Raw genomic sequence first — 16,070 nt, 5'->3', positions numbered from 1 at the left:
AGCATAACTCTCCCTTTTTTATTTAACCCTGATACCCTTTCTAGGTGCTCTCCTATTTTCCTCCTTCCTCTCACTGCCAAACTTCTACAATATATAATCTACATTATATATATTGACTTGTAATCCTTTCCTCTTTGTTCTCAGCTTATCTATTTCTTCCACATCCTTCAAGGACTTATCATAGCTCGATTTTAACTACCCTCTTCTACATTTCTATTTAGGAGTCTAATACCACATGATTTACCAGAAGTCTTACATTCTTCTCTGTTTCATGTGTATCTATCTTATCTAGTCCAGTGGACTATAAGGCCCTTAAGGATAGAGACAGTGTCTTTCTTCACTATTTTCTACAGCTCCTAGCTCAATATTGAGCCAAGAGCAGATAGGAAGCATTGATTAATTGATGGATTGACTGAATTGTTAATAGGCATGGCTTCTGTCTTCTCTGCTTCAGGTATGTGGACAGCCAACGCCATACCATTCAGGGAGACTATATAGATACCATGGATGAGCTTGCTGATCTGGTGGGCGTCAGGCCCAATCTGCTGTCCCTGGCCTTCACTGACCCCAAATTGGCATTACAGTTATTTTGGGGACCCTGTACTCCAATCCAGTATCGGCTACAGGGCCCTGGAAAGTGGAATGGAGCTCGAAAAGCTATCCTCACCACAGAAGATCGTATCAGGAAGCCGCTAATGACAAGAGTAATTGAAAGCAACAATTCCACAACTTCAACAATAACAATGGCCAGGTTTATGCTGGCTGTGGCTTTCTTTGCTATAATGATTACCTATTTTTAGCTGTTCCATTGTCACTGTCCCAGTTTTCTTTGAAAGCTGGATCTGGAGATGCTTTCAGAACCTGACAAGATTGAACAACTCTCAGCTTCATATTGCCCAGAAAGCTACTTTTATTTCTCTTTCCAAAGCATTAATCCTTTTTCCTCTTTTCCCTACAGTGAAATCTCAGCTTTTCATTTGTACTGACTTACCTCCCTTACTCTTATGACCCATCACTTTTTCCTTCCAGTAATTCCTGGACTGTGAGCTCAGGTACTCTGTTAGTCATCTTTGTTTGTCCTTAGCAGAGTTCCTGACATGTGGTAGGTGCTTTCTTTTCTTTTTTTTTGACATGTTTATTGGAGTATAAATGCTTTACAATATTGTGTTAATTTCTGCTGTACGACAAAGTGAGTCAGCTATATGTATACATATATCCCCATATCCCCTCCCTCTTCAGCTTCCCTCCCATCCCTCTAGGTCATCACAAAGCTCTGAGCTGACCTCCCTATGCTATGCAGCAGCTTCCCACTAGCCATCCATTTTACATTTGGTAGTGTATATACATCAATGCTACTCTCTCACTTCATCCCAGGTTCCTCTTCCCTGCTGTGTCCTCAAGTCCGTTCTCTAAGTCTGCATCTTTATTCCTGCCCTGCCCCTAGGTTCATCTGTACCGCTTTTTTAAATCGCATATATATGCGTTAGCATACAGTATTTGTTTTTCTCTTTCTGACTTACTTCACTCTGTATGACAGATTCTAGGTCCATGCACCTCAGCACAAATAACTCAATTTCGTTCCTTTTTATGGCTGAGTAATATTCCAATATATATATATATGTGCCACATCTTCTTTATCCATTCATCTGTTAATGGACACTTAGGTTGCTTACATGTCCTGGCTATTGTAAATAGTGCTGCAGTGAACATTGTGGCACATGACTCTTTTTGAATTACGGTTTTCTTAGGGTATATGCCCAGTAGTGGGATTGCTGGGTCATATGGTAGTTCTATCTGTAGTTTTTTAAGGAACCTCCATACTGTTCTCGATAGTGGATCTATCAATTTACATTCCCACCAACAGTGCAAGAGGGTTCCCTTTTCTCCACACCCTCTCCAGCATTTATTGTTAATAGATTTTTTGCTGATGGCCATTCTGACCAGTGTGAGGTGATACCTCATTTTGGTTTTGATTTGCATTTCTCTAATGATTAGTAAGGTTGAGCATATTTTCATGTATTTGTTAGCTATCTGTATGTCTTCTTTGGAGAAATATCTATCTAGGCCTTCTGCCCATTTTTGGATTCGGTTGTTTGTTTTTATGATATTGAGCTGCATGAGCTGATTGTATATTTTGGAGATTAATCCTTTGTCAGTTGCTTCATTTGCAAATATTTTCTCCCATTCTGAGGTTGTCTTTTCATCTTGTTTACGGTTTCCTTTGCTGTGCAAAAGCTTTTAAGTTTCATTAGGTCCCATTTGTTTATTTTTGTTTTTATTTCCCTTATTCTAGGAGGTGGGTCAAAAAGGATCTTGCTGTGATTTATGTCATAGAGTGTTCTCCCTATGTTTTCCTCTAAGCGTTTTATAGTGTCTGGCCTTACATTTAGGTCTTTAATTCATTTTGAGTTTATTTTTGTATCTGGAGTTAGGGTGTGTTCTAATTTCATTCTTTTACATGTAGCTGTCCAGTTTTCCCAGCACCCCTTATTGAAAAGGCTGTGTTTTCTCCATTGCATATTCTTGTCTCCTTTATCAAAGACAAGGTGACCCTATGTGCATGGGTCTATCTCTGGGCTTTCTATCCTGTTCTATTGCTCTATATTTCTGTTTTGGTGCCAGTACCATACTGTCTTGATTACTGTAGCTTTGTAGTATAGTCTGAAGTCAGGGAGCCTGATTCCTCCAGGTCCGTTTTTCTTTCTCAAGATTGCTTTGGCTATTTGGGGTATTTTGTGTTTCCATACAAAATTGTGGAATTTTTTGTTCTAGTTCTGTGAAAAATGCCACTGGTAATTTGATAAGGATTGCATTGAATCTGTAGATTGCTTTGGGTAGTATAGTCATTTTCACAATATTGATTCTTCCAATCCAGGAGCATGGTATACCTCTCCATCTGTTTATGTTATCTTTGATTTCTTTCATCAGTGTTTTATAGTTTTCTGAGTACAGGACTTTTGCCTCCTGAGGTAGGTTTATTCCTAGGTATTTTATTTTTTTTGCTGCGACGGTAAATCGGATTGTTTCCTCAATTTCTCTTTCTGATCTTTTGTTGTTAGTGTATAGGAGTGTAAGAGATTTCTGTGCATTAATTTTGTATCCTGCAACCTTACCAAATTCATTGATTAGCTCTAGTAGTTTTCCGGTGACATCCTTAGAATTTTCTATGTATAGTATCATGTCATCGGCAAACAGTCACAGTTTTACTTCTTTTCCAATTTGTATGCCTTTTATTTCTTTTTCTTCTCTGAATGCTGTGGCTAGGACTCCCAATACTATGTTGAATAATAGTGGCAAGAGTGGACTTCCTTGTCTTATTCCTGATCTTAGAGGAAATGCTTTCAGTTTTTCACCATTGAGAATGATGTCTTCTGTGGGTTTGTCATATATGGCCTTTATTATGTTGAGGTAGGTTTCCTCTATGCCCACTTTCTGGAGTTTTTATCATAAATGGGTGTTGAATTCTGCCAAAAGCTTTTTCTGCATTTGAGATAATCATATGGTTTTTATTCCTTAATTTGTTAATATGGTGTATCACATTGATTGTTTTGTGTATATTGAAGAATCCTTACATCCCTGGGATAAATCCCACTTGATCATGGTGTATGATTCTTTTAATGTGCTGTTGGATTCTGTTTGCTAATATTTTGTTGAGGATTTTTGCATCTATGTTCATCAGTGATATTGGTCTCTAATTTTCTTTTTTTGTGATATGTTTGTTTGGTTTTGGTATCAGGGTGATGGCGGCCCTCATAGAATAATTTGGGAGTGTTCCTCCCTCCACAATTTTTCGGAAGAGTTTGAAAAGGATAGGTGTTAACTCTTCTCTAAGTGTTTTAGAGAATTCGCCTGTGAAGCCATCTGTTCCTAGACTTTTGTTTGTTGGAATATTTTTAATTACAGTTTCAATTTCATAACCTGTGTTTGGTCTGTTTATGTTTTCTAATTCTTCCTGGTTCAATCTTGGGAAGTTGTACTTTTCCAGGAATTTGTCCATTTCTTCCAGGTTGTCCATTTTATTGGCATAGAGTTGCTTGTAGTAGTCTCTTATAATCTTTTATATTTCTGTGGTGTCAGTTGTAATCTCTCCCTTTTCATTTCTAATTTTATTGATTTGAGTCCTCTCCCTTTTTTTCTTGATAAGTCTGGCTAAAGGTTTAACAGTTTTGTTTATCTTCTCAAAGAACCAGTTTTTAGTTTTATTGATCTTTGCTATTGTTTTCTTTGTTTCTATTTCATTTACTTTTGCTCTGATCTTATGATTTCTTTCCTTCTGCTAATTTTGGGTTTTCTTTGTTCTTTTTCTAGTTGCTTTAGGTGTAAGGTTAGATTGTTTATTTGAGATTTTTCTTGTTTCTTGAGGTGAGCTTGAATTGCTATGAACTTCCCTCTTACAACTGCTTAAGCTGTGTCCCATAGGTTTTGGATCATTGTGTTTTCCTTGTCATTTGTTTCTAGGTATTTTTTGATTTCTTCTTTGATTTCTTCATTGATCTCTTGGTTATTTAGCAGCACACTGTTTAGCCTCCATGTATTTGTGTTTTACTGTTCTTTTTCCTGTAATTGATTTCTAATCTCATAGCATTGTGGTCAGAAAACATGCTTGATACGATTTCAATTTTCTTAAATTTTCCAAGGCTTGATTAGTGATCTATTCTGGAGATCATTCCATGTGCACCTCAGAAGAAAGTGTATTTTTCCACTTTCAGGTGGAATGTCCTAAAAATATCAATTAGGTCTCTTTGGTCTATTGTGTCTTTTAAAACTTGTGTTTCATTATTTATTTTCTCTCTGGATGATCTGCCTATTGGTGTAAGTGGGGTGTTAAAATCCCCCACTACTATTGTGTTACTGTTGATTTCCCTTTATGGCTGTTAATATTTGCCTTATGTATTGAGGTACTCCTATGTTGGGTGCATAAATATTTATAGTTGTTACATTTTCTTCTTGGATTGATCCCTTGATCATGATGTAGTGTCCTTCCTTATCTCTTGTAACAGTCTTTATTTTAAAACTATTTTATCTTATATAAGTATTGCTACTCCAGCTTTATTTTGATTTCCATTGGCATGCAATATATTTTTCCATCCCCTCACTTTCAGTCTATATGTGTCCCTAGATCTGAAGTGGGTTTCTTGTAGACAGCATATATAATGGTCTTGTTTTTGTATCCATTCAGCCAGTCTGTCTTTTGGTTGGAGCATTTAATCCATTTACATTCAAGGTTATTATCAATATGGATGTTCCTATTACCATTTTCTTAATTGATTTGGGTTTGTTTTTGTGGGTCTTTTTCTTCTCTAGTGTTTCCGCTTAGAGAAGTTCCTTTAGCATTTTGTTGTAAAGCTGGTTTGGTGCTGCTGAATTCCCTTAGCTTTTGCTTGTCTGTAAAGCTTTTGATTTCTCTGTCAAATCTGAATGAGATCCTTGCCAGGTAGACTAATCTTGGTTGTCAGTTTTTCTCTTTCATCACTTTAAATATGTCCTACCACTCCCTTCTGGCTTGCAGAGTTTCTGCTGAAAGATCATCTGTTAATCTTATGGGGATTCCTTTGTATGTTATTTGTTGATTTTCCCATGTTGCTTTCAATATTTTTTCCTTGTATTTAATTTTTAATAGTTTGATTAATATGTGTGTCAGCGTGTTTCTCTTTGGGTTCATCCTGTATGGGACTCTCTGCACTTCCTGGACTTGATTGACTATTTCCTTTCCCATGTTATGGAAGTTTTTGACTATAATTATTCAAATATTTTCTCACTTTTTCTCTTCTTCCTCTGGGACCCCTCTAATTCAAATGTTGATGTGTTTAATATGGTCCCAGAGGTCTCTGAGACTGTTGTCAGTTCTTTTCATTCTTTTTTCTTCTCCCTGCTGTTATTTCCACCATTTTATCTTCCAGCTCACTTATCCGTTCTTCTGCCTCAGTTATTCTGCTATTGATTCCTTCTAGAGTATTTTTAATTTCAGTTATTGTATTGTTCATCACTGTTTGTTTGCTCTATAGTTCTTCTAGATCCTTGTTAAATGTTTCTTGTATTTTCTCCATTATGTTTCTGAGATTTTGGATCATCTTAACTATCATTGCTCTGAACTCTTTTTCAGGTAGGTTGCCTATTTCATCTTCATTTATTTGGTCTTGTAGGTTTTTACCTTGCTACTTTGTCTGCAACATATCTTTTGTCGTATTTTTTTTTTATGGGTGGGGTGTATTCCAGTCTCACTGGTTGTTTGGCCTGCAGCGTCCAGCACTGGAGTTTGCAGGCAGTTGGATAGAGCTGGGTCTTGGTGCCAAGATGAGGACCTTTGGAAGGTCTTACTCTGATTAATATTCCCTGGGGTCTGAGGATCCTTGTTAGTCCAGCGGTTTGGATTCAGAGCTCCCACCACAGGAGCTCAGGCCCAACCTCCGGCCTGGGAACCAAGATTCCGCAAAACATGTGGCATGGTTAAAAAAAAAAGAAAAAAAAAGAGAAAAGAAGGAACAGTAGAGTAACAATGAATAAAAAATAAAATTAGAAAGATAAAAAATGTATTAGGAAAAATAAAAATATAATTGAAACAACTGCAACAAGGTAAAACAAAACCACAACAGAAGAAAGAAAGAAAATAAAGGGGGGGAACAAGCCAAAAGGAGCAGAACAATAACAAAGTATAAAGAATAAAATAAAATAAGAAAAATAAAAGATTTATTAGAAAAAATAAAAATATAAATGAATCAACAACAAGGTAAAACAGAACCCCAATCTAAAAGAGGAAAAAGAAAAAGAAAAAAAAAAAAAGCCTTGGCTATGGGGGTCAGAGTTTAGGCAGGGGTGTAACTTAGGCAGTGGTGGGGGTGACTTTTGAGCATGGGGCAGGGCCTAGTCAGGGTTACGTTCAAGCGTGGGGTGGAGCCCTGCTTAGGACGTGCCCATGAAATGGGAGAGGTAGCACCTCCAAAGGAGGGCCCTTGGAATGTGGAGTTCTGGAGTTCGGAGGTACAGCCGTGGGTGAGGGCGTGTGGATGGGGTTTAGGCCCAGCGTGGTTGGAGGGGCTCTCCAAGTGTAGAGGTAGGGCCCTGTGTGGGGTGTAGGGGCGGAGCTCGGGCTCTGTGCGGCAGGAGGGAGGCTCCAAGGGAAGAGGATTAGGCCAGGGAGCTCCCCGGTGCCCAAGTACACAGCGAAAACACTGGCCAGGTTCCCTTCCATTCCTCCACGCCCCCCCTCCCTGGGTCTCCCCCAGGCTCTCCCCCATCCCCACTTGACCCCTAACCGTGGGTGGGTCCCACTGGGTGTAGGACTCCTCCCCTCCCCCAGCCACCCCTTAGGGGTGCCAGTTCTGTAGGTCTGGCCTTTACTTTTGCTCCCCTTTCCCTCCCTCCCACTCCCTCAGGACCTGCATGGCTGGAGGGGGCCTCAGTGTGCAGAGGATCAGGCCCGGGATCTCAGCAGGCTCCCGGGAGCCCAAGTGGGCAGGGGAAACCTGGGCACGCTTCCTTTTGCTCCTCTGCCCTCCCAATGACCAATTTTCCCCTGCAGAAGTGGGATCCCTTCCCTTCCCCCAGCCGCCCTCAGGAGTGCCAGTCCCGTCCTGCCTCCACTTCTCCTCCCCCCTCACACGCCACATGCCCCACATCCTACCCGGTGGCTGGGGGTTCCTCCCATCCCCTTAGGTGTCCATGGTCCCCCACCAGTACCTGGTAGGTGCCTTAGTTGTGCAGAGACGCGAATTCCGCGTCCTCCTACTCCGTCATCTTGACTCTGCCCTTGTGGTAGGTGCTTAATAAATGTTTGCTGTCATTTATCAAATATTATGGTGGGGAGCATAAGCCAATATCTACATAAGAAATGGGTGACTCCATGTAACTGTGCTTCTGACAGTATTTGGTTTTTTACTGGAAGTTTAATCTTTTATTTGTTTTTAATATTGTAACTAAATGTATTTTTCCTGAGAGATAAGGGAAATAATGGATTTATAACAGTTGTATATATCTAGGATAAGATATACAGATACTTAAACACTTTGTTTCACTAGCTGTTCACTAGGGTGTCTGATACCTTGTCATTTTCACTCTTTTCCTCTAAGCAAAACATCTCTATTTTCTCAATGAAGAAACTACCTTCAAACTTCTAGGCTCATGGATCATTCTAAAATCTACCAGCTGCCAACATGTTCAACTTAGCTGGAAAACTTGGGATTTTAAATGAGCTGTCCAGTCTTTTTTGATCTCTTAGTTCCCATATTAGGATACAAGACTTTATCTTAGAACTGTGATAAGTAGTCATCAACTGCTGGTGTGGCCTACAAATGCGATTGGATTTTCTCCTCCCAACTCCTACTTTCTCCCCTCCTCACCCTCCCACACAGAGAGTCTAAGTAAGTATTCAAAGAAGTCAGTTATGTAATAAATTAGGATTGATAACAACTACATATAGGGGTATTCTGCTTATAATAGTTCTTCTTATGTCACACACTGTAGTTATGAAAAACAAAGCAAATGAAATGAAAACCAGGGCCTCCAGTTTATGTCCAAGTGCTGCTGTTGATTCTGTTTTCCCATCCCTAGAAGTTTTGCTCTCTTCTTGTCTGTCAGAGTAGTTAACTAAATGTTAGATGTCTGGCACACCTAATTTCATGAAGAAAGGAACTGGATGTACCAGCCAAGTGTGTTCATAAATAAGCTGTGGTGTAATACATTTGGGATTGCTACCTATTGCTTAACCAAAAAATAAATTTGAACAACTGGAAGAACAACATTAGAAATCATTATCTTTCCCAATGTACAATAAATAAGAGAATCAGAAATGTGAGAACTACAACTTCCTCCTAATCATGTAACTATTTGTACAATTCCCTGCTATTTCACCTGTGGAAATGCTTTTTGAGAATTAGAAGGTCTTTTTTCTTCCATAATCCTTGTGATACTGGGGATTTATCCTCTATTGAAATGGACCTAGTATCTTTTAATCTGCAGACTCTTCCAATTCAAAGGTAAATTGAAAGCTGCTTCTTTTTCATTTCCTTCTTTTAACAAATAAATTTGCCTCTTTCAGCATGTAAGTCTGTTGAATTAAAGTCCTTTTATAATGTAATTCCTAGTTATCAGCAGTAAGTACCCCAGTTTCCTCTTTAAATAAAAAGCATGTAATTCTAAGTTCACTGATGCTCTCATTTTACTTATAATATGAAAGGTTACCAAAAAAAAAAAAATCATTGATTAAATTCTAATCCAAGCTAAAAGTAGGATGTGAATAGGAAAGTGAACTCAAAAGAATTCAAGATACAAAGCCCTAGCTACTGGTGAATATGTATTAATATTCATCAATTTACCATATCTTGCTTTTGTAATTATATTAAAAGGTTGTATCATTTTCCCAATTATATTATACAGAAAAATGCTTTCTTGTAGTGCCAGAAAGTAAGGAAGGGCTCAAAAAGCAAACTGATGGTGGGGTATGTCACAGGGACACAGGAACCAACTGAAAGTGGTCCCAATGGCCAAAGCTGGAACAATTTGAACAATATAAATAACCTAGTATTGGTTTATAATATAAAGTATAAAAAATACACATCAGTCCATAATGGTATAAATAAGTGATTGAATAATAAGTGGGGTAGAATAGAGAAAACTCCCATATGGAAGAATTTCAAGCAATTTACCTAAATATTCTGCCCTCCAGGAGTTGGAGCATAACTCCCTATTCCTTAAGTGTAGGCTGCATAGAGCGACTTCCTTCCAAAGAGCGGTAAAGGGAGAAAAATAACATTACAGTGGAGAAATCTGTCAAACACTACCTCAGATGGGTGATCAAGATTAACATCAACAGTAAAGTCATGTGGATAGTATGTACTCTTGATATGATGTGATGAGAAGGGTACTTTGCTTCTGTGGTCTTCCTCCCTAAAACCATGACCCAGTCTAACCATGAGGAAAAAATCTGACAAACCCAGATTCAGGAATATCTTACAAAATACCTGACCATCTCAAAACTGTGAAGCTCATCAAAAGAAAGGAAGGTCTGAGAAATTGTCATAATACAGAGGAGCCTAAGGAGACCTGATGTCTAAATGTAATGTATTTTGGATGGGATCTTGGAACACAGAAAGACATTAAGTAAAAATGGAAGAAATATTAATAAAGTATGGATTCTAGTTAATAACAATGTACTGATTGGTTTATTGGTTGTGACAAATGTAGCACTGTAATGTAAGATGTGAACAATACAATAAATTGTGTGTGGGATATACAGGAACTCTGTACTATCTTCCCAATTTTTCTTAAATCTAAAACTATTCTAAACTTTTAAAATTATTTTTTTAAAAAAGTATTCTTTTGGTTCAGGATTTGACCCAGAGGCATAGTCTAGTGGAATTTTCTCAGAGGAGGAAGAATATTGGATAGTACCATTCATTTAAATTGCTATCTTTTCCCTTGATTACTCTACAAATTAAGTTCTTCTAATAAAGCATACTATTACTTACTATAGCAATTTTGTTCCTTTGTTGAATAAGTATAGACTACAGTTGTAGAGAGGAGAAAATAGTAATATGAGGTCAAAAGACACATTTTCTTGAAATACTTAGGTAAGTTCTTTCTTATAGCTGAGCACATTAAGCCAATAGTCTCCACTAGCAAAATGTATGGTATATTAATAACAAGTACATTCATAAATGAGATAATTTTACTGGATACTGGATCTGTGCATGGTTACTTTTGTCAGTAGTAATATAATGTATAATACTATACAAACGTCCTCCAGGCTGTCTACTTGGAATTTCCCAAAGTGCTGTGTTTTTCCATGCTTCTACACACATTCTCATGCTGTACCCTCCTCTTGTTACATTTTCCACTTGCCCAACCTATTTCACCTTCAAGATTCACGTAATCTGTTACCTATTCCAGAAATCTCCAGGATGAAATAGGTGACCTATCTTTATGCTTCACACTGCACCTGGTATATTGCTCAATTATATATGGTGACTATCATTGTCACACTATAGAATATCAATTGTTTCTCTCACCTAGTTCCTCCTTGAAATAGTAAACTCTTTTGATGAAGATACTTTGTAATTAATCTGTATGTTCCTAGTGCCTAATATAGTACCTGAAACACAGTAAGACCTCAGTAAATTAATGATTTAATTACATGAATAAGTTAAACATGGGAGATAAAAGTATGGATGAGTTTTTAAAGGAGTAAATAAAATAGTGAATAATACTTCACTATTTTACTAAAAAGTGATTAAGAAGATTATGGGGTGCTTAACATTTTGAAATGTCTGTGGGGCAAGCATGTTCTTCCAGAAACTATTCTGGGATAGATCATTGCTCTGAGTCAGTATGTCATCTCTAATATTGTTTGGTTTGAAACACAAGTGACATGTCCTATCCATATCTTATTTCCTCAGTCAAACACAGGATGTTAAAAGGCAATATCTTAGCACGGGAACGAAGGTGGGGTGCGAGTCTTCCTCGATCCTCCTTGCTGCCTTGGTCCTCACTGCTGTTTCTCCCTGCTTTCTCAAATTCCCCAGCTTCTTTAAAGCACCCACTACCTCTCCTGTTTGAAATTATTTACGTACCTCCCGTTTACTCCTCTTCATTCAGTGAAGATTTTAGCACCAGGCTTTCCCCCTCTCTCTATATATAACTACTCCTGTAGTTAATTTTTTCAGCAGTTTTTTTAACCTCAATTTTTTTATTGATATATAATTGACATATAACATTATATTAGTTTCAGGTGTACCATATAGTAATTTTTATATATACAAAATGAAGTGATCACCAAAGTCTAGTTTACATCTATGGCCACAAATAGTTAACAAATTTTTTTCTTATGATGAGAACTTGAAAGATCTACTCTCTTAGCAACTTTCAAATATACAGTACAGTATTGTTAAATGTAGTCACCATGCTGTACATTATATCCCCAGGACTTGTTTATCTTATAACTGGAAGTATTTACCTTTTGACCCCCTTCACCCATTTTGCCCACCCCCCGCCTCTGCTGACCACCAATCTGTTCTGTGCATCTATGAGTTCAGGTACTTTGTTCTGTTTTTTAGATTCCACATAGAAGTGAGATCATACAATACTTCTCTTTCTCTGTCTTACTTATTTCACTTAGCATAATGCCTTCAAGGTCCATCCATGTTGCTGCAAAGGCAGGATTTCCTTCATTTCTTTGCTGAATAATATACCATTTTGTATATACACCACATATTCTTTATCTATTTCTCCACTGATAGACACTTAGGTTGTTTCCATGTTTTGGCTATTGTGAATAATGCTGCCATGAACATGGATGTGCAGCATTATTCTGTAGTTCACATCTGTGTAGGTAATACTTTCACCAATCCAATGTATTAGTTAGGATTAGATTCCACTGCATATAATAGAAAAACCCAAAGTAACAATGGATTAAAAAAGGTTTAAGTTTATTTCCCTCTCATATGAAAAACTCTAGAGGAAGATAGTCCTGAAATGGTGTAACAGCTCCACAGCATCTCTTTCTGCTCCACTATCAGCATATGGCTTCTACCTTATGGTCCAAGATGGCTGCTGGAGCTCCAGCCATTATATGGACATTCTACACAGAGGAAACGAGAAATATAGAAGGCCACACCCCTTTTCTTTTAAGGAAAATTACTAGAAGTTCCATATAACATTTCCACTTAGATCTCATTGGAAGTATTTAGTCACATATATCTAGCTACCAGGGAGCCTAGGAAATGTGTCTTTATACAGAGAGGCAGTGTGTCCAGGTAAAATCAAGGCTCTTGTTATTAAGGAGGACAGGAGAATAAGTATGAGTGTTGAGGTAGGCCTTTACCACCTGGCCTCTCACTTCAGTAACCTTCTCATTCCAATGATTTTATAATCTACCTATGTCATTTCCACCAAAATCTCGATTTCAAGCAACCCACTCTCCAAAACCATCTCTTATCTTTTCAGCACATTCACTCCATTACTCTAACTCCACAGTTTTTTTGTTATTTTTTTCTTTTTTGCGGTACGTGGGCCTCTCACTGTTGTGGCCTCTCCCGTTGCGGAGCACAGGCTCTGGAGGCGCAGGCTCAGCGGCCATGGCTCACGGACCAAGCCACTCTGTGGCATGTGGGATCTTCCCGGACCGGGGCACGAACCCGTGTCCCCTGCATCGGCAGGTGGACTCTCAACCACTGCGCCACCAGGGAAGCCCCTCCACAGTTTTTTGACTCCACTTCATGCCCTCCATCAACCTGCTCTATCTTCACTTCCTAGCCCACCTGGTCTATAAGCCATGGTTCAACATTATAATCATACCCTACCATGCACTCTCAATTCCTTTGCCCTTTCCTCCGTACTTGCTTGGCTAAACATTACCTTTGGTTATGTGCCTGCACTAAAACACTTAAATATGGCAAGAGAAAAATATCACTGTGCTCATTTGACGTCTTAAATTCATGAACACTAAACCTTGCTTCTTTTTTCTCTAAGAAAGTAGAAGTAGTCAGAAGACTTTCACATCTTTCCACTCTGTGCCCAAGGTCTGTAATGAGGGCTAGTCACACAGGCAACCTCTGTCAGCACATATCAAATTCCAGACTCCCAGAAGGAGAGCAGGTGTTCAGTATAAACCACACGGTAACACAGTGTAGGCACAGGGTAGGCACAGCGAACTCTTATCAGTTAGGGTGGTAAGAACCCTCCCCAAATCCAAATTCCCAGACACCAGCCATCGGCCAAAGATGCAAGGTGGCCTTCTGAAGGATAAGCAATCTCAGGCCTGGAGTTATGCTCCACCTCCTTTAGAAGGCAATATATACATAAATGTGGAATGTTTCTGTATAGGAGATTTGTTCCCCATATTCTGGTTGTTTTTAATTATTTTTGGAGATATGGGAAGCAGTATTATGGTTCCAAGAGTCAGCTAACTCTTTCCTCACACTGCCTTTTATTAGGGATCTCCAATACTGGTCTCCAGACTGTTGCCTGCCCCAGTGTTTTTCAAAATTTGGTTCTTGATCCAGAAACCCCAGCATCATCTGGAACTTGATAGAAATTCTCAGACCCCATCCCAGACTTACTGAATCAGAAGTTCCGGTCACCAGTCATCTGTGTTTTAGTAAGCCCTCCAAGTAATTCTGATGCATAGTAAAGTTTGAGAAACATTGATTTAGCCAGAAGGTGAGGAAGACCCATACCTGCTCTTTCAGTCAGCCCTCAAACTGATCCTGAGGTCTCCACTATCTGCCGGAACCTACAGATGTTGACTTATGAAAACTGAGCTGGGATGAGACTGGTGTGGAGCTGGCGTGTATTAAAACTAGCATCTTCCCTTCCTTGAGAATTTTATTTTTATTTTTTAAAAATATTTCTTTATTTGGTTGCACTGGGTCTTAGTTGAGGCAGGCAGTCTCCTTATTTGCAGCCTGCAAACTCTTAGTTGTGGCATGCATGTGGGATCCGGCTGCCTGACCAGGGATTGAACCTGGGCCCCCTGCATTGGGAGCGCGGAGTCTTAACCACTGCACCACCAGGGAAGTCCTGAGGATTTTAAATAAATTTATTTTAAACTCTCTTCAGAGAATTCTTTTTCTCTATTTCTTTGGGTGCAAATTCTCTCATTTGAAGAGTCTTCTGACTAAAGACCATGGCATTGGACTTCCTCAAGTGTTTTACTATTCGCTACTAGCCCTTACTGGCAAAGGTAAGGGCATAATTTCAGAGATTGTAAACTTGACCCATGAACCAAAATTTGCCCATAGATCTTTTGTTGACAGGACTGTGTTTGTTTTCCTTCTTAATTAAATGCTTTTTGACTGTCATGCCTTACCATCAAATTAGTCACATGTAATTTCACTCTTTCTGTTCTCCACCCAGCAGTAGTATAGTGTTTATGCAGTCCACCTAGCTAATCCCCAAAGCCTTTTGAGTTTTCCAACTCTGGAATTTAACCTTCATGACATATTTCCACAGAAGTAACAGGACATCTCAATAATAAAATCATGAAGCCAAATGTTTCTCATGACTCAGCCTACATTGAGATAAATTTAGACAATGTGATCTTGTTACCAAAGGCTACAATCCCAAGAACCCCCTTCTGCTATGGTTGACAAGAGCCCAAAGCCATCTCATACCCTAACCCCACAAAGCTGGGTCTTAGGTTTGAAAAATGAGCACACCTGTTATAGATATGTATTCCTGGGACACTGTTATAACATTGATACAAGGAAGTTCTCCCAACTCCATCCTCCCAAACTACTCAAAATTGGCATGCACAATTAATACTCATAATCAGAGTTTTAACAATAAGAGAGTGCTTCTGGAAGGCCTATGATACACAATAATTTATAATAAGGATAAAATAGCTACTCTATAATGGTGTTGTTAAAATTAAATGAAATCGTTTTTTACAAGGAACAAAACACAAATTTGAATGTCCAGGATATTGTGAAGGAACAAAAAAGTTAAGTTGGGAATGAGCCTGGTGATCACCTAAGTATCTACATCTTACCAGTGGAGACACAAGAAATCAGGAATTATCTCTCATTGTTGAGGTCCCATTGTAACCTCATTTGCTCGGGGAATCCACAGGCAAATGTTCCATAGTGTTTTTCTCATATGTGTGGCCCATAGATACGGATTCTGAAGCTAAATAGAAAACACACACTCACACATAGAGTGTGGGATGTCTACTCAATGGTGGGGTCATGGGGTTGTGGATAGCCAGTTTTGGTAGATGGTATTACTGTTCCCAACTATTCACTTTGTCCCCGGTAAGATGATTGTACATCCATGCCCTTAACGAATATGACTTCAATGCCTCCCAATAGGCCGGGTCCATATGATTTGCTTTGGTCAGTGGAATGCAAGTGGATGTGATGTACTCAATGTGAGCTAAAGCTTTAACTGTGCTTGCTTAGATTGTCCCTACCCTTTTCCAAGAGAGATACAGAAACCAAACAGGGGCTCTTTGCTAATCTTTCCATGTCAGTACAATAAATTCATCTCATTCAAAATAAAATTTAAAATATATACATATATATATATGTATATACATATATATATATATATATATATATATATATATATATATATACATA

At 38.6% G+C, this 16,070-nt stretch overlaps 1 protein-coding gene across 3 annotated transcripts in view; it reads left to right on the top strand.

Moving 5' to 3' along the window:
• The window catches only part of LOC114899216 (dimethylaniline monooxygenase [N-oxide-forming] 5-like), a 29,841-nt gene extending 28,582 nt beyond the window's left edge, over positions 1-1,259 (top strand). For all 3 annotated transcript variants that reach the window (XM_029229725.1, XM_029229724.1, XM_029229723.1), the window contains one exon: positions 455-1,259. In XM_029229725.1, the coding sequence (XP_029085558.1) occupies positions 455-800 (346 nt within the window). In that variant the 3' untranslated portion in view covers positions 801-1,259. The remainder of the gene's footprint in view (positions 1-454) is intronic.
• The last annotated feature ends 14,811 nt before the right edge of the window (positions 1,260-16,070 follow it).

Source organism: Monodon monoceros, unplaced genomic scaffold (assembly GCF_005190385.1).
Source record: "Monodon monoceros isolate NGI ecotype Baffin Bay Population unplaced genomic scaffold, NGI_Narwhal_1 Super_Scaffold_18, whole genome shotgun sequence".
In the NCBI taxonomy this organism is placed as follows: domain Eukaryota; kingdom Metazoa; phylum Chordata; class Mammalia; order Artiodactyla; family Monodontidae; genus Monodon; species Monodon monoceros.
The sequence above is the reverse complement of the archived record's forward strand: the minus strand, read 5'-3'. Positions and strand labels throughout refer to the sequence as shown.